This window comes from Podarcis bocagei (genome assembly GCF_964188305.1).
Source record: "Podarcis bocagei genome assembly, chromosome: Z".
NCBI lineage: Eukaryota > Metazoa > Chordata > Lepidosauria > Squamata > Lacertidae > Podarcis > Podarcis bocagei.
The window spans coordinates 10936692-10962012 of NC_138140.1; the positions used below are offsets into that span (position 1 = coordinate 10936692).

The following is a 25321-nucleotide window of genomic DNA, read 5'->3' on the forward strand; positions in this document are numbered from 1 at the left end:
ACAGTGGACCGGCCCCCTGCTGAAAAAGTTTGCTGGCCCCTGCTCCAGTCCTCTGTTAAAGGTCAACCAAGTTACCAAACTCCTGCCACAGTTCATACATTTAATTATAACAAGTTAATTCTCACACACAACATCTTGCCTGACATACTTTAGACACAGGCCCTAAAGCCACTATTAAAAAGCACAGTGCGTCTGGACATGTGCAGAGCGCCTGTCCCCCCCCCCCCTCGCTTCCGAAGGACCTGAGATGGGGAAGAGCTTGCAGGCGCTCCCGAAATGAAAACTGGATTTGCGCCAGGTGAGGCATCGGCGCCGAGGGCGGCGTAGTTTTTCGGCCGTTCTCCTCTGCCTCCCCCTCCTCCACTTCTTCCGTGCGCCCCTCGCCAAAACTGGGCGGACCCAGCCGCTCGAAGGGAGGAGAAAGGGAAAGAAAGAGAAAGCGGGGGGACCGGCCAGCTCTCTCCGGTTGCTCCAGCAGCCAGGACGAACGCAGGATCCAGGGGCTTTCGAGGCGGGGCGGTATGGACGATGGCGTTGGAAGCGGCTCCGTTGACTAAGCTGAGGAGCCGGCGTGCCGCGTTGCTGCGGAAAGGAGTCAGCTTTGAATGCGAGAGCGACGGCGACAAGTAAGGGAGCAATGTTGCTATTATGGGGTGTTCGCTTTGGGAACATCGGGCTGGATCTCTTGGCGGGAGGGGGTGTCTCTCAGTAAGCCATCTGGGAGGGACGGTCCATCCGCTCCGGATCCCCACACACCTGCATTGAGTGGTTGTTGCCGTAGCTTTGCCACGTTGGGATCTAGGAGTCACAGCGCCTGCTGCAGTAGAGGATCCTAAAAGGGGGTCGGGTGGGTTGGGGTGTTGTCTCCCCCCTCCGCCGAGTCCACCCCTGCTCTCTCCTCTTCACAGAACCCAACCAGGCCCAGGAGGTAGACAGCATTAAGGAGACACCCCACCCCCAAGAAAAACCCACCCACCTGGCTTTCTGGATCCCGGATTTAGTTCCCTTCAAAGCTCTGCTTATGTTGTGTTGCATTCCAACCAAGTTCTACTCCAAGTAGACCCGTTGAAACGAACGAACCTAAGTTAGGCACGCACGTTGATTTGAATGAGTCTGTTTTGAGTAGGACTAACATTGGCTTTTTGCCTGTTGTGCTGCCCATTTGAAGCTGCTGTTATGTACTGTAGTTAATTATAGGGTGCAAAATATATCTGTATCGTTTGTGCATATTGGAAACAGCAGGGTCTGAGTTTGGAGAGGATCTGCCTAGAAGGAAAAAGGGACTGAGGCCAGTGGGAGAAAGAAATGCCTCAGTTTTGAGTCTGGGAGAGAAGGAGATCTCAGAAAGTGTGCTTCTGAGTTCATGTAGAGTGCACTTTTCTTTCCACTGAGGAGCTACAACTGGACGAGGAACTGCATATAGCCCCCAGTGGTGACTGGTTCTTGTTGGGACTGGTGGGGCAGAAGGCAAAGAGACCAACAGGAGGTGGAACCAGAGCCAGTGATGGGCAGAGACAGACCCCATAACAGGTGGAATCACAGCCAGTGAAAAGCAGAGACAACTAATTCTGGTTGTGCCCTAATTCTCCTCCTTGCTGAGCCCTACAAGAGCAACACTGGGAGTGAGGAGGAGGAGACTGACAGCCAGGGCCACCCTTGGATTGAATATAACAAGGCAGGGGTGGTGTTTCCTCCCCACCCTCCAAGATGTTGTGGGACCACAATTCCCATCATCCTGAACCATTGACTATGCTGGCAAGGCAGTGTGTTTTCTGTTCTAACTCATTCGCCTCCACCACAAAAATGCTGTACGGGCACCTTGTAAGCATGGGTGTATCCAGGATTTATGTTAGGGGGCAGGCTTATGTGGGGCAGGGGGCAGAACCGAACTATCTTTGACGAGATTGGTTAGTTAAGTATTTTTATTTATTTACTTGATTTTTTTGGGCAGGGGAGGCAGCTGCCCCCCTGTCCTCCCTGGCTACACCCATGCTTGTAAGTAAGCTCACTAGAACTACTGGCCCTTCTCATTTCTGTGGAGGAGGAGGAAACTCCCCCCCCCCCGGCCGCCCACATGGTTTCTGTGGCAGTTGTGGAGCAGGGATCGTCAGAATCTGGTCCAATACCAGATCTGTAAGGCTGGCCAGGGGTTGCAGGATCACAGAGAGCACTGAGTGAGCAACTTGCTGCAGATGGGGACCTTTAAAAGCTTTATCTTCAGAGTACCTCTTCAGGCTCCTTCCCCTTGTGGAGAACTTCAGAGTTTTAAAGGGCCAACCTTCTGCCCTGGAGATGGGCACGCGTCCTCCATCCCATAGCCTCTTGCGTGGTATGTGCCATGTGTTGTTGGACAGGTGAGGTACAGTGGGAGGCATTGCATTGCTTGGGCTTAGGAGATGGCATCTGTGAGAGTCTTGCCTCTGACCCGACATGCCCTGTGTGGTATGGGACGTCCTCCCAAGGGGTGGTCTTCTGATCTACAGCAGCCAGCTCAGAGCCCTGAGCTTGGTCCAGCTCCCTAGTTGGTGCCCCTGAGTCTGGATTGCTGCTAGGTTCTGGGACCATAGCAGTGATGGAGCCCTACATGTATTCCTCTAGTCCATTCACTTGGCTGCCCGCAGTTCCTCCTTCTCTGTGTCTACCAGACTAGTAAGAGAAGTAGCTGCTCTTATACCTAGTCAGATTATTGGTCCGTCTATCTCAGTGTTGTCTACACTAACCGGCAACAGCTCTCTGGGGTATTGAGGCAGGGGTTTCTCCCAGTCCTATCTGAAGATGCCAGGGAGTGAACTTGTGACCTTCTGCATGCAAAGCATGTGCTCTGCCGAGGAACTACGGCTCTTCTCATAAACATACAATAAGATTCTAGTCCTCATGGTTCTGAATAAAGTGTTAATCCGCGCACGAGTCTGCCTTACACTGAGTCAGACCATAAGGCATCTAGCTTCCTTTGAGATGTGCACCTTAGAACATGCTCCAGAATCCTGTAACTCAGAACCAGCTCCCTGGCATAGGTTTTGATTTGTTGGTTTTGGAGGCTTGCCAATATAGAAAGTGTTCCCTGAGGGTAGAATGTTTTAATCCATTGAGAGATTAACTCCCTGTCCTAAATAAATATTAAACCTCCTTCCAATGATATGTGGTAAAATCATTCCCAGAGTGCACTTTTCATTAGAGAATTTACACAGGAGTAGACCTACAACCTAGGGACACAGGTGGCACTGTGGTCTAAACTACTGAGCCTAGGACTTGCTGATCAGAAGGTCGGCAGTTCGAATCCCCATGACGGGGTGAGCTCCAGTTGCTCGGTCCCTGCTCCTGCCAACCTAGCAGTTCGAAAGCACGTCAAAGTGCAAGTAGATAAATAGGTACCACTCCACTGGGAAGGTAAACAGCGTTTCCGTGCGCTGCTCTGGTTCGCCAGAAGTGGCTTAGGCATGCTGGCCACATGACCCGGAAGCTGTACACCAGCTCCCTCGGTCAATAAAGTGAGATGAGCGCTGCAAGCCCAGAGTCGTCCACAACTGGACCTAACAGTCAGGGGTACCTTTACCTTTTTAGACCTACAACCTAGATATTCTACATCAAGCATCTGAGGCTTTACCATATGTTGTGGGACTCCAGTTCCCATCAGCCCCAGCCACCATGGTCTTTAATCAAGGATGACAGATGTAGTCCAACAACATCTAGATGACCACAGGTTCCCCATCTCTCTTATGGGAAATTGCCAGCTGCGCAATAGGTGATACCAAACATTAGTAATCCTTGCAGGAGATCCAATGAAGTCAATGGACTTGAGTAAGTTATGTCCATTCATTTTAATGGGTCTACTCTTGCATATGATGGTTGGCTATTCTTCGGTGTAATGTGTTTGTGGTGGTGGGGGGGGAATGTTCCCATAAAATTGGATCCAGAAGAAGAGACTTACGTCCCTTTCCTCTAACATCACACTTAATTTTTATTCTAGGACATTCTACTACCCCCCAAGAGACATTTGAATATGACTTGGGGGCCTAAAAATGTCCCTCCCAAATTATTTGTCTATTGTAGTTTAATTGGCTTTAACCCAAGCCAGTTGTTCCAGAAGGATGTCTTAAAACTGGGCTTGGAGCAACCTGGTAAATTAAGTTGAAATTAAGGAAGGGCTTCTCCAGGTAACCTGCATTCATCCTGACTTGCTTGCACAAAGCTTGTGTGGTGGTTAGAGTTTGTCTGATCTTTATCACACACTTGTTCTGTTTCGTTTACGGAGTGGTTCTTCTGCTTTGAGCATTAATCCTGCATCTTTCCTGATTTGTTTGCAGGGTGTGTATGCACCTTCCTGTTTGTCGTTTGTTCATCCTACAATGAGAGGGGGGGCACTCCAAATGTTGGGGTTCAAAGTGATGCACCCTGGGGCAGAATGGCCCTAATTTGACATATCTTCCTAAATACAGTGGTACCTCGAGTTACAAACACTTCTGGTTACCAACTCCACTAACCTGGAAGAGTTACCTCGAGTTGAGAACTTTGCCCCAGGATGAGAATGGAAATCGTGTGCCAGTGGCACAGTGGCAGCAAGAGGCCCCATTAGCGAAAGTGTGCCTCTAGGTAAGAACAGTTTCAGGTTAAGAACGGACCTCCAGAATGAATTAAGTTTGTAACTAGAGGTACCACTGTACATAAAAATGTAATGCTGTTGTCATATTGGAGTTTGTGTTGTGACCAATAGGGGGCCACCCCAACTCCAGCATGATAAAGTGAGCCAGCGAGCAACGATGGTGGCAGGTGGCCCAGGGCAAGCAGTTTAATGGAGAGGAGGAAATCAATCCACAGAGGGGGTTAGCAAGCCACTCTGTAAAGCACCCCCTCCTTTAAATGTGGCAGCAGCAGCAGCAGGGTTTACAGAGCGGGGAGAGGTGCTTCACCAAGTGGTTTAGCAAGCCACTCTGTGAAATGTCTCATCCTTTAAAATGGGTTGGGATGAGCTGTGGGGGTGAGCTGTATGGGGAGCGATGAAAGGGTGGGTGAAGTGTAAAGGGAGGGGGTTTGTCTGGTGTGGGGGAAACACAGTTGACGAATGGGCTGGTGGGGTGACAGGGTTGGCAAGCAGAGAAAGCAGGGGTGCATCCCCTAGTAAACTGGTACTGTATAAATATAAATCGAAAGGATGTGAACTGGTGGGGGCTAACCAGGAAAGTGTTTTTTGGGTTGCGGCAGTTAGCTCAATGAAGCTGTCAATTCAGCATTCAGCGTTGGTGAAAAAAGCAAATCTCATGCTGGGAATTATTGGAACTGGGGATGAATATAAGACAGTTCAGTGTGTGTCATGCCATTATATAAATCCAGAATGCAGCTGCACTCGGAATACTGTATACAACAGCTAGTTCTCTCTCTCTCTCTCTCTCTCTCTCTCTCTCCAGAAAAATAAGAATAACATAGTTATTAAACAAAAGTATAAAATAGAAGATTTGAGATCCATTTTAGACTAATAGGGAATGGTAAATATGGCCTCACACATCACCAACTTTCTCATTCCGGTAAGAAATTAAAAAACACCTGCCTATCAACAGATTTGTTGAATTTGGGACTGCTTTATATAACAAAAAAGAAGAATGCAACTTTATAGAATTCTGCACAGGGTGGAGAATGTTTGCATAGCTGTATCTGTATCTATCAATCTATAGCCATACATATATCAAATATCCATCAGGGTCATGCAATGAAATTGATCGGTTGGCAGTGGGCTGAAGCCAGACAAATGAAAGTATTTCTTCATACTATACATAATTAATGTATGAATTCGCTGCCACAAGATGCTGTGAAGGCCACTCTGTTAGATGGCTTTAAAAGGGGAATTAGATGAATTCCTGGAGGAGGAGGGAGAGAGGCTATCAATGGCTATTAGCAGTGTTGGCTGAATGGAACATCCACCATGAGGCTCTAAACCCCTGAATATCTAGTTGCTGGAGAATATGAATGTCTGCTTGCATTCACTGTGAGCTTCTTAAGCGCATCTGATTGGCTACTGTAAGATATGGAACACTTGACCAAGACGAACCCTTTGATCTGATGAAGGAGAGCTCTTCTTATAATATTTAGCCTATCTATGTCTGAAATTCTCCAAGACAGGAGGCTGATGCAGCAGCCTTGTTAGGGTTTAGGAGAGTTTGCAATCTAGACCTCCCACCCTGTCATTAAAAACCATTACTAAGCCCCCTCCACCCACCCACCTGGAGTTGTATGCAATGTTAGACCTAATCAGAGCAGGCCCATTGAAAGTAATGACCCTAAGAGAGCTATTCATTTCGATAGGTCTACCCTGAATAGGACTATTAGTGGCTACACCCTCTGGGTATTAAAGCACAGATTAGTTATCAGCCCAGTTTGAACATAGTGGCAAACCATAGCTTATTTGGGTTTACTGTGAATGAGCACAGAACATTCCCCACTCCCTTCTCTTCCCTGGCAGGGACAAAACTGGGTTGACTTAGCATTATGTGAGAACGAGCATTCTTGGAGGTTGCAGTGAACAAACCTTGGTTTCCCCACTTCATCCAGTCTCTATGGTCAAACAAATTGGGATGGATACGCAATAAACAAACTTTCTGGAAGCAACCTATAAAAAGTGAGAGGAGATAGACCACAGTCTATCAGCAGGTCTATTGAAAATTCCCTGTGGAGCCTTGCATTATTGAATTAGTTTTCCTCCCCCCCACTCCAAACTGTTCTTTCATATGGTTTGGCGCACAGTTTGGGTTTTGTTGCTCAAACTGCTATACCGTACATCTGTGCCTATTTGTTATTCCTTTCCAGGTGCCTCCCCTCTTCCTCCCCCCATTTCTTGAAGGCCTTTAACAGTCATGTGCCAAGAAATTCATCAAGGGCACCTTTGTCCAGCATGGAGATGAGAAAGCCTTCACCTGTTGGGTTTCTGTCTGCTTGGCAACCAATAAAGATTCAAGGATCATGTCAAGAGATGGAGGATAGCAGGCTTATCTTTCTATTTAACATGGTATTTATGTTCAGTACTACAGCCTAATGTAACTGTGATGTTTCTTTGGCTAGATTTCCCCCTCTTCCCTTGATTCTTCTAGGATTTGTTTTTCATAGGACTAGACAGAAATACCCTTCCTTTTTGGTTCCTCGTGGTTCTGGCATGTGCCTGTATGAATTTCTTGGAAATTACAGCCTTAGCCGTGACGGTGACAATGTTGGATTCCTTTGCTGCAATATTGCTTTGAGGTCTTAAAAGCTGGCGACTGATGAGAGTGGATTATAACATTTTCCCCAGCGCTGTGAACAGAGTGCGTCAGGTCTCTTGATGGCTTTGCTATTATCATCCTTTTCCCATTTAAAAAAAATAAATAAATGCTGTGACAACTCTTTTAATTGATTTCTAGGCCACATTTTTATCTGAATTGGTTTGCATATGTAAATATTTGATTTCCGTCAATGCGATGCGAGGTAGGTTGGAGGAAACATCACAGTAGCAATTCATCCTCGATCCCTTTAATTAAAATTGGATGCCCACTGTTACTCTTTTTCTCCTGAAAAGGTTTCACTTTTTGAACACACAGGAGCAAGAATTGCCCTCAAAGGAGGCCTCTGTTTCTGCATGAAATACTATTTCCTGATTAGAAAGGGGCCTAGCTGAGAAAGGAGAGATTGTCTCTCACTGGCAGAGGACACGTTTTTGCATGCAGAAGGTTCCTATGTTAATTGGACTTCGTAAATGGGCTCCCTACCTCTCTAAGTGGCAAAGTACAGGGTCACTTGCCTCAAAACGTGCTGCATTTGGGGGCCTCTTCTGCTGAGTTAGAGTCCTGGACCTCTGCCCTAAACTGCAGCTCTGACAGCGCTGCTGAGCAGAGGATGGGGGGAACCTCTGCCTGAGATTCTGGAGAACTGCTGCCAATCAGAGTAGACAATGCTGGACTGAATAGAGTCCGGGGTCAGCAAACTTACCACGCCTCAGGCCAGTGTCTCCAGCGGCGTTGACGCGGCGGGCCGGAGGGTGGGGGAGCGCGTGCCCATACAAGTGCGCACACGCTATTTCCAGCGCACTTCTGGGTAAGAGAAGCACCGGAAATAGCTTGTGCGCATGTGCACGGGCCTCCTCCGACCCGGATGTGCACTGGAAATAATGCTTGCGCATGCACAAATAACGGGACGCTGGTAGCGCTGTGGGTTAAACCACAGTGCCTAGGACTTGCTGATCAGAAGGTTGGCGGTTCGAATCCCTGCGACGGGGTGAGCTCCCGTTGCTCGGTCCCTGCTCCTGCCAACCTAGCAGTTCAAAAGCACATCAAAGTGCAAGTAGATAAATAGGTACCGCTCCGGTGGGAAGGTAAACGGCGTTTCTGTGCGCTGCTCTGGTTCGCCAGAAGTGGCTTAGTCATGCTGGCCACATGACCCGGAAGCTGTATGCCGGCTCCCTCGGCCAATAAAGCGAGATGAGCGTCGCAACCCCAGAGTTGGTCACGAATGGACCTAATGGTCAGGGGTCCCCTTTACCTTTACGCACAAATAACACTTGCACATGCGCACAAGCTATTTCTGGTGCTCCTCCGACCTGGAAGTGGGCAGCCGTGCAGCACAGCACCAGTAAGAGCAGGCGGCAGGGGTTGCTGCGGGCTGGATAAACGAGTCCCTCGGGCCTTATCCGGCCCGCGGGCCTTAGTTTGGGGACCCCTGAAATAGGCCAATAGTTTGAGTCCACCGAAGTAGCTTCCTGTGTTCCTGAACATCAGGCAGAGATGCAACTGCAAGCTGCTCTGGGGACTGGCAATTTGACTGTATCTTTGCACTGGAATGACTGCATGATCCTATCACAGCTGCTGCACAGATGTAGCAGAATCAGTGGAGACTGAGAAGTGTTCTGTTCAGAGGAGTTTGTCATGTAGAAATCACCACCCGTAATTTAACTTTAAAGTCCACTATCAGATGCATGATTTGTTATCCCAAGATGGGTGTGAGCGAGTGTGTGTGTACACATGTGTATGTGTGTGTTGATATCTGTCTCTGTCTATCTATCTAATGTTAGCAGTGAGGTTAGAAAGAGATGCAATGCAATAAATGCAGACTGTGTGATTACTGCATTAGAGCTTTATTGTATATAAAAATAATTACAAGACATTTTGCAAAGCAGTCAAACATGGCAGTTGTAACCTGCTTAACAACTGTAGTGGAATTAAAAGCCCAGTTGGTTGTATCCAGTACTAGGCCTACTCAGTGTAGAACCAGTGAAAATAATAGACATTACTAATTCAGGACTTTTAATTTCAATGGTCTGCTCTTAACCCGTTACAGTGGTACCTCAGGTTAAGTACTTAATTCGTTCCGGAGGTCCGTACTTAACCTGAAACTGTTCTTAACCTGAAGCACCACTTTAGCTAATGGGGCCTCCTGCTGCTGCCGCGCCGCCAGAGCACAATTTCTGTTCTCATTCTGAAGCAAAGTTCTTAACCTGAAGCACTATTTCTGAGTTAGCGGAGTCTGTAACCTGAAGCGTATTTAACTTGAAGCGTATGTAACCTGAGGTACCACTGTATTTCTGTTTGGGCCACAGGATGGAACTGAGCTACTTGACAAGAAATTAGACAGGGTGAGATCTGGGCGTTATTAAAGGTTCCTCAGTCAGAAGGTCAGGAATGCAGAAGGAGACCAACTTCTCCAAAAGACTGCGTCATCTGCTTCCACCCTTCTGTGGAGACAGCAACCCATGGCTGCACTTTTGGTTCAGTGTGGGAGGCATGACAGGCCTAGATGATGCTCCACATGAACTGAGGGTGCACCCTAGAACATTTCCCCTGAACCCTCTTGTGACACACACACAAACTAGCCTACTGGACAGAGGTAAAATTCACATCCCTTGCTGCAGCCATTTTTGCTCTGGCCCTTCCCATCCCTGGAATGTGGCCCTTGTGCTGAAAAAGATCACCCACCCTTGCTGTGAGTTAATGCTTAGAAATCACCCTGATGGAGTTTTCAAATATAGAGCTCAAGGGGGACAGGTTATAGATCTGGAGTACAAACAACTGGGATGGTATCCGCGCCATAAAGCCCCCTTAGAGTGAACAGGAATAGCAAGAGATTTATTTTAATTAGAAAGTCCCTGATTAATATTGCTCTTTGGCTCCTGTCTCAGTTTTCACCCCTCTTTTTCTCACACCCAGGAAGGGAACACCCGTTTCTGACATGACTCTGATGATCATTTTACTAGAGGGCTCAAGTATATTTTGAATTGCAGAGCAACTTGCAAAATTCCTAAATGTAGCCATTTCATAACCCACAATCTGTAGTTGCTTTTTGAATTCTCCCCACTCAGTTTTTTAATGAACTTCAGTATTTTATAAATAAACATTATTCTTTTTTGTGCTTAAAAGCTTGCCTGGTACAAGTACAGTAGGTGATCAGGAATTTCCTGCAGGCAGTTGTCCAAGCCCCATCCCTCTTCCACCAACCTTCTTGGTTTCTGTGCCAGCAAAAAGGAAGGAAAGCCTTTTGCTCCACAAACAGCCTGGAAATGCAACAGGCAGACAGAGAAGAGATAGATCAATGTCTTCCTCTTCCACCAGTCCACTTGGCCTTTTTGTTTTACTAGCCTTCTAAGAGGCTAGTACCCTATGGGCTCCTCCAGATGACGTTTTTATTGAGCATCCATCATGATTTTCTTACACAAAGCTTCCACAGTGGTTGGATTATATCCAATCTTCATTGAGCATTCATTCCGATTTGTTTGTTTGGTGCTTAATAAGTTCTTCTCTTTAATTATTTTTTCATCCCATACTTTTTCAGTGCATTTTCCTGTCACTTTCCTAACTGCAAATAGTCTGGTTTATTTTTTTTTAAAAAGTTGGATTTGTTCTAGCAACAGAAGGTTTTAATCCACCTTAATTGTGCAAGTCTAAATTTCCCTGGTGGGCTTGAATCCCTCTTGCAAAATATTGACAGTCTAGAGTTTACCAATGTATGCTTGTTAGCCACTGAGGGATCCTTTTTAGCAAGATGGTTACCCCTCCCCATGCAGGCTAGTAATTTTGTAGGCTTATCTGCAAGTTTGATTAAAAACAAATTATGCTTATTTCTTCAAAACTCCTTTTTGTATCCTGATGCCACAGTAATTGGCTAAATACCATATGAGTTTACTAGGATGAATTGAAGGGCCTCATTTATTTGCAAATGTGTGTAGGAATTGGTGAGCGTGTAATTTCAGTTTCTCTCTGCTTCTTATTTTTCTAATCTTAAATTCACTTCTCCATATTTCCACATCAGTTTTCAGTTATTATTGTAGTCATTTTAAAAGGTCCTCATGAAAAATTCATCAGCATTTTAGTGCACGTCTTGCAATATGCCCATTTGTACACAAATTTGCCTGAGATACATGCCCTTGTATGCACACATTATGCATATTTGCACATATTACTTGGCTGGAGAACCTCACTGCAACATTTAGGAGAAGCGCGAAATTTGAAAGATGTTTGTGCTTCAGTTCGTGAATAGTTTCAGAAAGTGTGAATTAGACAGGTTCGCCTTTAAATGCAAACTGAACTGAATTTCTCTCTCCCCCCCCCCCGCCTTCTTTACCAGTGTGTTTTTGGTGTGCAGCCAGGATTTTCAGAGCCTGGCGGTGCTTCTGAGCTTTGCTACCATTCCTTTGAGATGTGGTTTTCCTCACTGCTGCATTGTGGATTGCCCTGACTTGGGCTAAGGAGAGGGCAGGGAGAACTCTCTCTGGTTCTTGGAAAAATTGGGACCTCAGATTTTTAAACTTGGTAGCATCAAAGCTGAAGAATGTGCGTCATTCAGGCTTAACTCTTCCCCATTTCTTATAGCCTTCCTTCTCATTTTTGAAAAATTAGCCTCTCTTTCCCTTCCCCACCCTCTTGTTCATGCTAAATGGGCAAGAAATGCTGACAGCATGAGGTAAGGAAAGAAGCCTTTAGCAAGTTATTCCCCCCCCAAAAAAAAAAAACATATTGCATTTCAGGCTGTGATTTTGTTTTCTTTCTTTTTTTGCTTCTTCTGCAATCTTGCCAAGGGTGACTTCCTAGATAGATGAATGTTTTTGGTGCTCATTTCCCTCCTTCTAATAACACAGGGGTTGATAGTGTGTTGTTTTTGCATTTGGAATATGCTGCAAGCCAAGCTCCAAAGATGAAAACCTTTCCCTAGAACCCCTTTCCAAGGGACTTCGACTGTTTCTGGGAAGTGCGAGGGGTAGGGAATTTTGGTACAAGCTTCTATTGATGCTGCACATATATGGTATTGACATATATTTAAAACCCATAGCTTGGGGAAGAACGCTATCAACTGCTAGTCAAGGCTTTGGGTGTGCCAGAGTCTGCATTTCCATTGCGGGGCCACAAGAGGGCACTACAGAGTGGTTGATCTTACTTGGCTATAAGAGTTTTGTGTTTATTTTTTTTATTCCTGGTTGTGGAGGGGAGGGGGAAGAAGACAACAAAGACACAGAAGATGAGGAGGAAGAAATAATTTTGCTGTGGCTGGAAATAGAAACTTCCTGAGACAGAGAGTGAGATTTATGAGCTGCGGTTTGCTTTGTTTCTTTAAAAGCATGTCCGCCCCCCTCACTTTTTTTCTGGGAAATGAGCAACAATGGTTGAAATCTCTCTCTCTCTCTCTCTCTCTCTCTCTCTCTCTCTCTCTCTCTCTCTCTCTCCCTCCCCCTCTCTCTTTATTTTGGTGGTAATAGATGTGTCAATGGAGCTAAATATTTGGAGTTAAGCAAAGCTGTAGTTCCAGAACAGCAGGCTGAATTCTGTGACTAATTGACAGATTGAACTGGCAAAGTCCCTGGCCGTTATTCAGAATGTTGTTCAGACCACATTTTCAAGAAAGCCAACCTAATCCACAGTTCCAATACTTGCTTTGAAACCAGAGATCAATTATCCATCGGACTATATTCTTCTCTGAATTCTGTTTTGGTTCAAAATACGCTCTCGGAAAGGTATATTTTGCAGTGAAATTGTTTTTAGAGATGCATATCTTAGGGGAAAATTCATAGAAAACCAGTAAAAAAAAACACTATTTGTGGGCGGGGATGCATATACTATGCGTATTTTTAGTGAAATGGACATGCAGAAAGTGTGTATGATGAAATGTGGATTTCTAGTGTTCTTTAAAAAAAAACACAGAAAACAGGAGGAAAAGGACTGACTTGAAACAGAAACTGACAGAAGTAGGCTGATCTACCTATCCCTAGTTTGTAGCAGGGGTGCAGTGTGCCTCTGCACAGAGACGCATTGTGTCCCCTGTCAAAATACTCGTCAGCAAAGGACTCGGCACCAAAGGCCAAATGAGCCAATTCAGAACTTGCCACAGAAATATCGCTGACTGTTCATTCTTCCAAATAAGTGAGCTGCTCCTATGCATAATATCTAGTGGGGCTGGCCTTTCCATTAGGCCACGTGTGGGGAATGCTGGGCCCCCCAGCTCCCATTATCCTTGGCCATGGGCCATGCTGGCTGAGGCTGATGGGAATAGCAGTTCAGCAGCAACTGGAGGGCCAAATGTCCCCCATACCTGCGTCATGACAGAGTGAGGTGGCCCCCTCAGGCAGCGAGTGCTGGGATATATATTGGGGGAGAGTGAATGGGCCCAAGTTAATCATGTCAGTCTCAATGGGGCTGTGTGTTGTGGCCTGCGGAGAGGGGGCAGCGCCAGATTTAGAATGCTGCAGGCAGTTCCCCTGCACAAGTGCCAAGCTGAGGGGTGGGGCGCAGAATTGAGAAGATCCATCAAAGAGAAGATTCATTGAGGAGCGCCAAATTTTGGGCTTCCTCAAGGTGCCATACGAACAAAAATTACTAAGGTCTGCCCCTGGAGGGAGTGTGGCTGAGGTGGGGAAAGTAGCCTAGAACAGTGTTTCCCAACTGGGGACCGTATGGCCCCCTGGGAACCCCAGGATATTCCAGGGGGAGTCACAGGTGAAAATTGCATAAATGGGAGGCCACAGCACAAGGATAGGGGGCCACAGAGGGAAGTGATAAGGGAAGTGGTGGGGAAATCCTGATTGGCTGACTATCCACTTGGCCAATCACAAGTGGGTAAGGGGGCAGCCCACCAGGGCCTACTGCTCCTTTTTCACCACATGCGTTTTCTTGGAGCGGTCCTGGTTTGCTTCCGGCGGGATAGGGCGATCGTTGAGGCTCCCGTTTTGACCAGTGGAACCCGCGATCCAGAACCCCCGGGTCAGCTAAGTGCAGTGGTGGGGTGGCAATGGGTAGGGCTGGGCGAGCTGGAGCTGCTTGTTGCTGCTGCCGGTGCTGGGCCTGGTGGCAGCCTGTGTGTGACTCTGCAAGGTGCAGGGTACAACCATGGGCTTCAGATGTTGCTGAGGGGTGCAGGGCCCGTCAGCAGTGTCGCCCGGCTCTGCAAGGTGCAGGGTGAAATGCAGCCCAGTGCCTAGCCAAGCTCACTTGCATCTAGTAAATAACTGTCTACTCAGAAGAAGACTGTACTGAGTTCAGAGGGCCTTACTCCCAGGTAAGGGTTTGGGGGGCTATAGTGTTTTATCTAGGCAGCCAGGGCTCCTCCCAGATGATAAGTCTTTTTGCACCAAGTCAGTAAGGACCACTTGCTTTTTAAAATTCTCCCATGGATACGGAACTACCTGTGTGCCTTTTGAACTGTGTCTGTAGGTTCTCACCAGCCTTTCCAGATTGCTGGCTTCACACAGGAGGGGAGACAACCAGAAAACACAGACTGGGCTGCCCACGTTTCCGGTAGACACCCCCACCCCCCCCCCACATCACCCTTGACTGTGAGCCAGCTTGGGCCTTTTGCCCTCAGCCAGCTATGCGTCTGTTGGCAACAGCAAGCCAGAGAAAGGGAGTTGAATTGGAGCAGAGCTCTGATCAGAATTCTGATTATGTATTGATGTCGTTTATGACACTGTGTGTTTATTTTTATTAAAGATTTTCTTGGTTTACAAAAGTACAGGCCTTGTCTCTTTTTCCAGGTTGTGCAGTCTTTCTTACAAATCAGTTTTATTTGTTGTGGGACATTAGTGTTGAGTACAGTATAAGGTTGGGGAAGAAGAGTGGGGAGAGGAGGGGCGGTGTGGTAAGGCATATTCTTTTATATAGTGGCCTTGTGGGGTTTTGTGTCAGTGTCAGCTGGGTAGGTTCTCTTTCTATTCATTTATTACATTACCTTGGTAGGGAGAGGTATTGGGGGGCAGGATGCGGTTGGTTGCCTGCAGTGGGGTTTGTTTGCATTTGGGGGGGGTAGGGCTTGTTGGGTCAGGTAAGCCAGATTGATTTGTATGCTGTTTGAAGATTCTTGTTGTCTTGTTGGGCTGTGTATGTGATAAAGGGGAGTCATACTGGGGTGAAGGCGTCCTCTTCTATTGTCACTGTGTCAGTTTCAGTTTATTGGTTAGTTTTTCTAGTAAGGCTGTTTTCCATACATTTTTATACCATTGGCCCATGTTTACCCCTGACAGGTCTCTCCAGTGTATGGCTATGAGGCCAGTTCTGGGGTGAGTTCTAATACCTGTTTAATATTTTTGCATATCTCTTGTAGGGTTGGATTTTAGGGCATTCTCACCACATGTGGAGGTATGTGCCTGTGGAGGTGCATCCTCTCCAGCATTTCAATGAGATTCCTGTGTGTATTAGTACTAGTTTCCGTGGTGTTAAGTACCACCTCTAGGTGAGTTTCAGAGTGAGTTCCCTTATTTTGGCTGATATGGACTTAAAGGGAGGTTTAGACCACATTCTAGTCCGTTGGGTGGGGTTAATTTCATAGTGTATGTTGTGCTCCCATTGTTCTTTGATTGTTCCTGCAGCCAATCGGAAGCCGTGCTTTGGTTTCCAAACTTTTTAAAGTCGAAAGGACTTCCGGAATAGATTCCGTTCGACTTCCGAGATACCACTGTATTGTGGATACCATCCCTTTGCCGTGTTCCTCTACTGCCAGGAGAAGGTTTTCGAAGGGGGTCAGGGGCCTAGTGGCTGCTGACTTTACTGTTGGATTGTTTAAGAAGGCATGTAGTTGATGGCGTGTTAGCCAAGGCATTTGGGTGTCCCCTAGGTTGTCTTGTATTTCTTGTGTTGGTATGGTTTTGTTGTTTTTGTAGAAATCTTTTAGACAGTGTACATCTTTGGCTTGCCAGGTTTCTATCTTTTCATTTTCTGTTCAGCTCCGGAGGCCTCCGGCCCTTGGAACTCTGCTGGGCCATTGGTGTGCTCCAGTCCCTGTGGGGTTGAGGGGTTCCGCACGACCTCCTGGGTTGTCATGTTGGGCACTCCTGGTTCCCCCCTCCCCTGATCATGGCGGTGGCAGTGTTGGAGGCCCGGGGACCAGTTGGTGCTGGCAGACCTCAGGATGCTCGCCATCTTGCCTCGCTGAAAGTCTCAAGCTTTTGTCTTTCTAACTCTGTATGTGTGTTTTAAGGGGAATCTGACTGCAGTCTATTTGTTTTTTTCCTGGTTGAATTTCCTGTATCACTGCAGAGTTTAAACCTCTCTCCCACTTGGGGGCTTGGCGGGGGGACAGGACGACTCATTTGAATAAGGACTCTTGCCTTTTTGAGGTTTCTACTGAAACTGCTTTCATCTAGGAAAGCTGCTAAGCTGCCTTTCCCAGGAATTTTAAAATGCTATTTTCCTCTCTCCCCACCCCCAAATTGTAACCTTTTATCTATATTGAAAAAATTGAATTTTTTTAGGGGGGGAGGGGAATCCCTCAGATTTAAGCGACTGAGATGTGTTTTAATTAACATCTCTTTCTTCCTTGAATCACGCTCCCCATCACTTTCCTTTCTTACCCCCGTTCTCTTCTTGAAAGTCTCACATATGGAAACACTTCTGGTGCCTCTTAGGAATTTCCACTGTGTGCATGGGGGCCCTCTTCTCGTTTCCCTCTCCAGTGAAGAGAAATGCAACGTGCTATTTTGGGAGAGAGAAACTCATAGATTATTGGATGGTGACATTCTTAGTATTGTTTTTTAAATTTAATTTGCTAACTTAACTGTGTTGATGATAAAGAGCCATTGCTGAATCAAGGCCAGCCATCCTCCAAATCAGGCATCTTGTTTCCCACGGGGGTCAACTAGATGCTTATGGGAAGCACCTAAGTAGGAGACAAGGGCAATAGCCTTCCCCTGTTGTGTTGCTTCCCCAGTTTCTGATGTTTTCAGGTGCACAGTGGTACCTCGGGTTAAGAACTTTTGGACATACAGTGGTACCTCGGGTTAAGAACTTAATTCATTCTGGAGGTCTGTTCTTAAACTGAAACTGTTCTTAACCTGAGGCACCACTTTAGATAATGGGGCCTCCCGCTGCCGCCGTGCCACTGCTGAGCGATTTCTGTTCTCATCCTGAAGCAAAGTTCTTAACCCGAGGTACTGTTTCTGGGTTAGCGGAGTCTGTAACCTGAAGCGTCTGTAACCCGAGGTACCACTGTAGAAGTTTTGTGACTAATGGCCACTGATGGATCTGTCCTCCATGAATGGTCTAACCCAGTGGTTTTCCACCAGTGTGCCATGGCACCCTGCGGCGCTTTGAATGATGGTCAGGGGTCCACAGGCAACACTGGCCTCTGTCCCTCTTTCCTTCCCACCCTCTTCTAATGCCCTCTCGTGTCTCTGCCTCCCAAAGGCTTGCACAGCTGTTTGCTGCAGCAGCCCTGGCTACAAGCTTCCCAGGTGAATGGTTCCTCTGGGGCTGGCCAGGAGGTGCTTCCCAGGCCACAAAGGGGCAGTGTGAGGACAGGGGGCAGAGGGACAGCTCAGAGACAGGGGCGGCTGCTGTGGTTGCCCGGAAGACTCCCAAGGAGAGGAGTGGAGAGAGGAGGCTGGGGGAATACAGTCATACCTTGGGTTGAAGTAGCTTCAGGTTGAGCGTTTTCAGGTTACGCTCTGCAGCGACCCAGAAGTAACAGAACGTGTTACTTCTGGGTTTCACCGCTCGTGTATGCGCTCAAAATGACATCACGCGCATGCACGGAAGCAGCAAATCGCGACCTGTTCACGCGCAGACACAGGTTGTGTTCACTTCAGGATGGGAACGGGGCTCTGGAACGGATGCTGTTCACATCCAGAGGTACCACTGTACTCCACAAGGGAGGATGTTCGAAAAGGGGTGAGCGGCTGCTATAACTGGGGGTGACATAACTGGGCTCCTTAGTCCCACAGGCGTGCTGCAGAAACAATGTAGTTGGTTGAGGGAGCCGTGGACCCAAAAAGGTTGAAAACATGAGTTTGACCAAACTGCGGGGAGCAGTGGAAGACAGGAGTGCCTGGCGTGCTCTGGTCCATGGGGTCACAAAGAGTCGGACACGACTAAACAACTAAACAACAACAACAAAAAACCCAAGGATGGAGACCAGTGGTCCTCCAGATGCTTCTATACTACAAATCCCATCATCCCTGACTATTGGCCATACCGGACAGTGTCTTCTTATCCAAACATATCCATAGCTCATTAGTGAAGCATTTGCCTTGCATGCAGAAAGTCCCTGCTTTTTTTAATAGGTAAAAATTTAATGCTACAATATATTAAGATTAAAGATCAGGATAATAAGGAGGGAAAGGAATTGCTGAACTAATAAATTGAACTGGAATACAAAAAAGGGAGGGATGAGGAGGTCCGGGAAACAAGTAAATGAAAGATAAGTGACGAAAAGATGGAATTATTTTTAACTGTTTTTTATTTTGTATTTTTTCTTTTTCATTATGTAATACTGTGAAAACTTTAATATTTATTTATTTTTTTAAAAAACAAAAACAGAAAGTCCCTGCTTTAATCCCTGGTAGGGAGAAAATCCCTCTCTGAAACCTTGGAAAGTCTCTGCTAGTCTGTCAGTTAGTGTAGACCAGAGGTTTTCAACCCTTTTAGAACAACAAACAGCTTGCAACAAACAGTTTTGCAAGCCTTTGGGAGGCAGAGATGCGAGAGGGCATCAGAGGAGGGAGGGAAGGAAAGAGGGACAGAGGCCAGTGTTGCCCACAGCACCCCTGACCATTATTCAAGGCACCCCAGGGTGTCACGGCACACTGGTGGAAAACTGGTGGAAAACCACTGGTGTACTGAGCTAGATTGATCAATGATTTGACTCAGGAGTTTACTTGCTGCATTAACTTCAGGGCTTCGGAGCCGGTGGCCCTCTAGATGTTGGGACTCCTATCAGACCCCCAGGCAGCAGGGTTAATGGTTAGAGATGATGGGAGCTCTGATAGGAATTAGGAGCCCGATAACATCTGGAGTGCCATGGGCTCCCCACACCCAAACATCTATATTGTATCAATTAATTTACAGGCACAACCGTGGAGGAGCAGGACAAATGTGTCCAATCTGTGGTGTTTGTATATTGCAATTTGTTTGATTTCATGCGCGCGCGCACTTGCTGCTACCAGCAAGTTAACATTTTCGCGAAATGCACCTAAATATTTGGGAGGTCGGGCGCGAAGGAGCTGCCTCTTTTACGCGCGTAAAAGAAAGCAAGAAACTCAGCCCCGCCGCGGACTACAAATCCCAGGGTGCGCTGCGTCCTTCAGAAGGCGTTGATTGGCTTCCGAGTCTGGCGGAGGCGGGATTTTGGGTGGAGTTCCACCCCCAATCTTCAGAGGTGCTTCTTGAATGGTTGACTGTCTTGGCTCGCGGGTTGAGTAGGCAGGAGCCGGCCTTGCGAGGTGCCCCGTTATGCCGCGAGGACGGCTTTCTGATTGGTCAGTGTACCTACGTGAGGGCGTGGCGCAGGCGAGCAGCCGAGGCGGCGATTTGCCGGCGCGGGAAATGTGGGCGGGCGCCCGGCTGCTTCAGCTAGGGGTTGTTGGCCGGCGAACCTAGTCGACCAGCCGAGCCGAGCCGGGCCGGAGTGCCGGTCGGTCCCAGAGCGGGAGGGATGATACGCGGGAGGCGCCGCAGGCATGGAGCCTAGCAGCGCCGAGGCAGCCTTCCCGCAGCTTTTCGCGCAACGGTAATCAACCGCCGAACTCTCGGGTGGGCGTGACTTGCGGTTCGAACCACAAGCCTCGCCCAGTAGGCGTGGCCTATCTGAAAGGGCGGGGCTTGGTATGCCTGAGTGGGGCGGGGATTAAAACGAGGATGCTTTCCAAAGAGCTGGCATGACAGGCAGAAGTAAAAAGGGTGCAGCTCTCTCCTTCCCCCAACAGTAGGGCAGGCTGCACCTGCTAAAATTCTTACCTGTCTTATACCTTGCAGGGTTGTTGTGAATATGGGGCAGGTGAGGAGATCTAGCATGCTGCCTTTTGCTCACCAAGACCATTTAAGATACATTGTTTAGATTTTAATGGATTTTGTGGTCTGGTCTTTTATTGCGCGCACAAACAAACAAACAAACAAGCAAGCAAGCACCTTCACACCTTTTTAAACGGTTTCATCTCTTTTGCACTTTTCTGATTATAAACTGCCTCAGAATAATTTGATCTAGGAGCATAGGAAGTTACTTTATACCAAGTCAGGTCACTGGTCTTTCCCTTATTATCAACATTCAACTGGGAGTGGCTCTCTAGGGTTTCTTTTAAAAAGAACCCAATAATAATATTTCTCAGTTTCATTTTACAATTTAAAAAGTAGATAATAATCCAAATACAGATTTAATTTTGGCTTTCCCCCACCCTTCCCATGGTTCACTTCCTTATTATCTTTTCCACTACAGTGGTACCTCTGGATGCGAATGGGATCAATTCCGGAGCCCCGTTCGCATCATGAGCAGAACGCAACCAGCATCTCCGCGGGTTGCAATTAGCCGCGTCTGCACATGCACGTGACGTTATTCTGAGCGTCTGCACATGCGGCGAAACCCGGAAGTAACCCGTTCCGTTACTTCCGGGTTGCTGCGGGACGCAACCTGAAAAAATTTAACCCAAAGCGTCTCTAACACGAGGTATGACTGTACATAGTCTAATTAATCACTATCTTTTTATTTTCTCAGTTTTATCTCTCAGTGATTGCTACTGCTGAATTTACTGAATACTACTGAATTTACAATAATTTTCCAAATAATCTACAAAGCATTTCCAGTTTTCTTTAAATAGGCTCCCTAGAGATTCAGGCAGGGATTTTTGGTTTGAACCAGGCAATGTCTGTTTGCACAGTACTTGCTCTGTCGCAGAGTTTTGACCCTAGTGGTATGTAAAATTTTAAAAATACAATAAAACTAAATAGAGTCTCTTTCCCCATTAATCATCAATAACAATAACAGTTCCTTAGAGATCTCTGAGCCTTGCCAGGGGCAGTGGAAAAATGATGGTACCAATATCCAGTGCTTTTTTCTATAAAAAAAAGTTTAGGGGTACTCTCATTTTCCTACTCATCTTGAAATATTGCCCCTCAATGAGGCCAAACTTAGATTCACAAAACGTTTAGGGGTATGCGTCCCCCCGTGTCCCCCCAGAAAAAAGCACTGCCAATATCACTTTCTGTGTCAACCCTATCAGCTACAGTGCTGGACTTTTTCTTTTCCACTGGCAGGTCTTTTGCAGCTTTCAAAAGCTCCACTGGCAGGCCTTTTGCAGCTTTCAAAAGCTGCATGGCAGACTGAAATTCAAGAGGTGCAGCTTTCCCCCAGCCGTGGCTATGCAGTGAAATGATGGGCAGGGCTGCACTTCATGGAGCTCAGGTTTCTAAAGTGGAGGTAACTAAGCTGTGGACCTCCAGATGTAATTGCTGAACTGCAACATTCACCACCCTGACCCTTGTCCATGCTAATAGGAGTTGCTGTCAGTGTTTGGAAGGCCACTGGTTAGCCTTCCAAGGCCCCAAAGCATCGGTAGAGGGAGAGGTGGCAACAATGCCTGTAGCCCTACCACCTTGAGTTCTCAGGGGTGAGCAAAAGGAGGGGATTGTAGACCCGCCACCCAAGCAGACGTGATGGGTATTTGGAGGAACTGGGGTCATCTCTTCTGTTTCACTCCTATGGCGAGGGGATGGCTCTTGTTCTCCTCACAATGTACAGAAATTTAGTGAGCAAATCTATTTCCTGGCATGGAGGTAGAGTCACATGTGGGGTGGGGGGGAGCTTCAGGCTCCTGTTAAAAGTACAGGAGCTGAGCCAATGCGAAAAAATGAAAACCTCCGTGGTGGGAAGGTTTCCTTCCCTCATCTTCCTGTGGGCATGGTGGCTAAGCTAATTGCCAGTGGATTTGATGGGTAATTATTTCCATCTTGGGGCCTGAGGTTCCTTTAAGAAGTGTGTATAGGACTTCTGTACTTCCAGGGCACATTAAATGGGGATGATTCAGCAGCTGTTAAATCTCACGCGAGTTTGTGAGGCTTGTGGAATCAACTTTCAGCAACGGAACCCACTTTAGAGTTTGTGGTTGCCCTTTAATGTGGAGAGCATTAAGGGGGAGCCACTGAAGTGCTCTCCCATCTGCTGTCTAGCAACTGCCTTTCCATCAGGCTATCTGAACTGCTTCCATGCCAGCTTTAAGAACTGGTGCTTTTTCTCTCCTCCCTCCTCATCCCCTTTTTCTTTTGTATCGTGTCTTTTAGACTATAATCCTGAGGTCAGGGACTAATGATATTTAGTAAGCTTCTCCAGAAGCCTTTTCAACCGAAGAGCAAGATTAAAATGCTCTAATTAAATAAAGCACTCTTCAGATATATGCATGTTTTGTTTAAAGCAGGTTTGCTCTGCTCTTCAGCTGAAAAGCCTCCCAGGGTGGCTTCCAGAAGCCCTCAACTGCTTGCCTTCTTACTTACAGCCAGAAAATATTGGAATGAGTTGGCTGTCATTTGCTCTTGCTCCACTTACTATTGGTCTTCCTCCCTTCTGCCCTGCCGTTCTCACTGAGCACCATCTGCAACAGAGAGTGACACCCACCTTTTCTCCACTTGCCCATTTTATCCTTGCTGCAGCTCTAAGACTTGTTAGGTTGAGGGATTTTGACTGGCCTAAGACTACCCTGGCAATTTCTGTGGCTGCGTGAGGAATTTGAACTCAGCTCTCTCCTGTCATAGTGTGATGCTCTAACCACTACACCACCCTGCCTCTTGGTTACATTCTATTCTGTTGTCTGTGCACTGCCATGGTTTGGCTCACCCACTGCTGTTTAGGCATAATTTTAGTTGTTGTTTTTTTCAAAGACAGCTGGTTTTCATTTCAAAACCCATCTTCCCAAAGTTTCAGGGTGTTGACTCCCCAATTTATGGGTTTTTCAGAATTTGCTGTTTGTTTTTAGGTCTGAGCAATGCTTTTCAGCCTCACTGGGGCAAGGGGCTTGCTTTATCATATCACAGTATGGAGTCCTGCCTGGGTGCCCAAGTCTAATTCAGGTGCTTTTGTAACAACTTTGATTACAAGATGTATTTTGGGCTCGTATTGACTTGAGAAAGCCTCTGAGTTGGAGGGAGGGAGGGTCTTGTTTTTCTTTGGTGCAAATCAGCAAGTGTTTCTTGAAATCCACTAGTAAATCCTCAAGGGCAGAATCCATAAAGGCCTCAGAATCTCTCCTCCCCTTCTCAAAAAAGTTATTTAAAAACGTCTGGCATTTGGATTTGCCCAGCTATCTTGAAATCACAATAAACAATCTTGATCCAATTTTGTTCCTTTGAACTGCCTTATTGAAATAAATGTTCCAGTTGTTTTTATTTCCAGAGACACTGAAATTAATTGGACCAAGCAAGTTAGATTGAAACCGGGTTTGAATTTGAAACTCTTTCTGTCTTGTCTTCTGTGTACTTGTGTACACCATTGTTGAGCTGGGCAAATCAACAAGTGTACATGGCTGGTACCTGTGTTGTGTGAATTGTGCTAACTAACTTCTTGTAGAGTTGGAGACAAAAGCTTGACAGTCTAGGTCAAGGACTCTTCTTTAAAACAGAGCACAATGGCAGATGTCTTGGAGGAGAAGAGGACCATGGCTCATTGGGCGGAGCACCAGCTTGGCATATGTAATGTAACAGGGCCAAGAAAGACTTCTTAAGAGCTGTTCGACAGTGGAATTTGCAGCCAAGGAGTGTGGTGGAGTCTCCTTCTTTGGAGGTCTTTAAGCCGAGGCTTGACAACCATATGTCAGGAGTGCTCTGATGGTGTTTCCTGCTTGGCAGGGGGTTGGACTCGATGGCCCTTGTGGTCTCTTCCAACTCTATGATTCTATGATTCTCTTTGTCTCTAAGACTTTGGAGAGCTGCTGTTGGCTGACATCACACAGATAGATGGGCAGATGATCTGACTTGGTGTATCAAGTAGCTTTATATGTCAGCTGAAAGTAAAAGGGAGGTGTTCCTGTTTGTTCCTTCTGCTTGTCAACAAGAGACAAGTGAAGGAAAAAGCAAGGAAGAGAGAGATGTGGGTGAGGGATAGTGGCAGTGGTTAGCAGACCAACTGTGGGCCAGATTGAGCCTGTGCTCTCCTAGTTGGCACTATATAAGAAGAGCCCTGCTGGACCAGGCTAGAGGCTCATCCAAACCAGTGCTCTGTTCTCACAATGACCAGTCTCTTGTCCATGAGAAGTCCACAAGCAGGACCTTGAGTGCAGCTGTTGTGTTCCCCAGCAACTGCTATTTCAAGGCATACTGCTCCGACAGTGGAGGAAAACATGGCCTTTGGTAGCTGCCTGCTCCATGAATTTACCTGATTCTCTTTCAAAGCCATCCAGGTTGGTGGCCATCACTGCCTCTTGTGGGAGCGCATACCATATTTTATCTTTGTGTTGTATGAAGGAGGACTTTCTTTGGTCTGTCTTGAATCTACCAAAGCTCCCCTTCGTTGGATGTCCCTGAGTTCCAGTATTGTGAGGGTCGGACAAAGGAGTCAGACTAAATAAATCCACTCCTGCAGCTAGCAGTATAGGATCCAGCCAGAGCTAGGTCCTTCTCGGAAGTCTTAGCAAAATACGTTTACCAGGTGCAGTTGTATTTCTTCCTTCCTTTTTAATTGTATATTTTGTTGCTGAAGCTGGTAAATACATCTCATGGTTTGCTTGCTCTTCTGACGCTAGGCAAGAAAAGAACACCCCACCCTACCCATTTGCTGTGCAGCCAGCTTGACTGTTGTGTTTTTGTTGAAAAAAGTGTTGGATGAAGAAAGGATCTTTCTTTGTACTTCTTCCAAAATCTCCCATTTGCAACAACCCATCTCTTTTTAACCCAGTGCCTCTTTGGGGAACTCCCTCCCTCCCAAAAAAAAGAGAGCTAAAGTCTGCATTTGATCCAGCTGGCTTTCTACTGATTCCTGCAGGACAGAATAATCTCAAACAGGATTTTTATGAGGGTCCTGAATATGAGTAGATCATGGGGCAGGGCAGGGGGACAGGGAGGGAATGTGCATCCGGATCTACTAATTAGATCATTATGGATAGTATGAATTTTCAATTTTGTCATCAGGATGAGAGATCAACGCT

At 46.8% G+C, this 25321-nt stretch overlaps 1 protein-coding gene across 5 annotated transcripts in view; it reads left to right on the plus strand.

Moving 5' to 3' along the window:
- The first annotated feature begins 334 nt into the window (after positions 1 to 334).
- The window catches only part of GARNL3 (GTPase activating Rap/RanGAP domain like 3), a 109618-nt gene continuing 84631 nt past the window's right edge, over positions 335 to 25321 (plus strand). For 2 of the 5 annotated variants that reach the window (XM_081179961.1, XM_081179966.1), the window contains exon 1: positions 335 to 626. In XM_081179961.1, the coding sequence (XP_081036087.1) occupies positions 529 to 626 (98 nt within the window). In that variant the 5' untranslated portion in view covers positions 335 to 528. Of the gene's footprint in view, positions 627 to 19134; positions 19930 to 21479; positions 21610 to 25321 lie in introns of those variants that run through there. The other 3 variants (XM_081179963.1, XM_081179962.1, XM_081179964.1) reach the window with 3 other exon arrangements.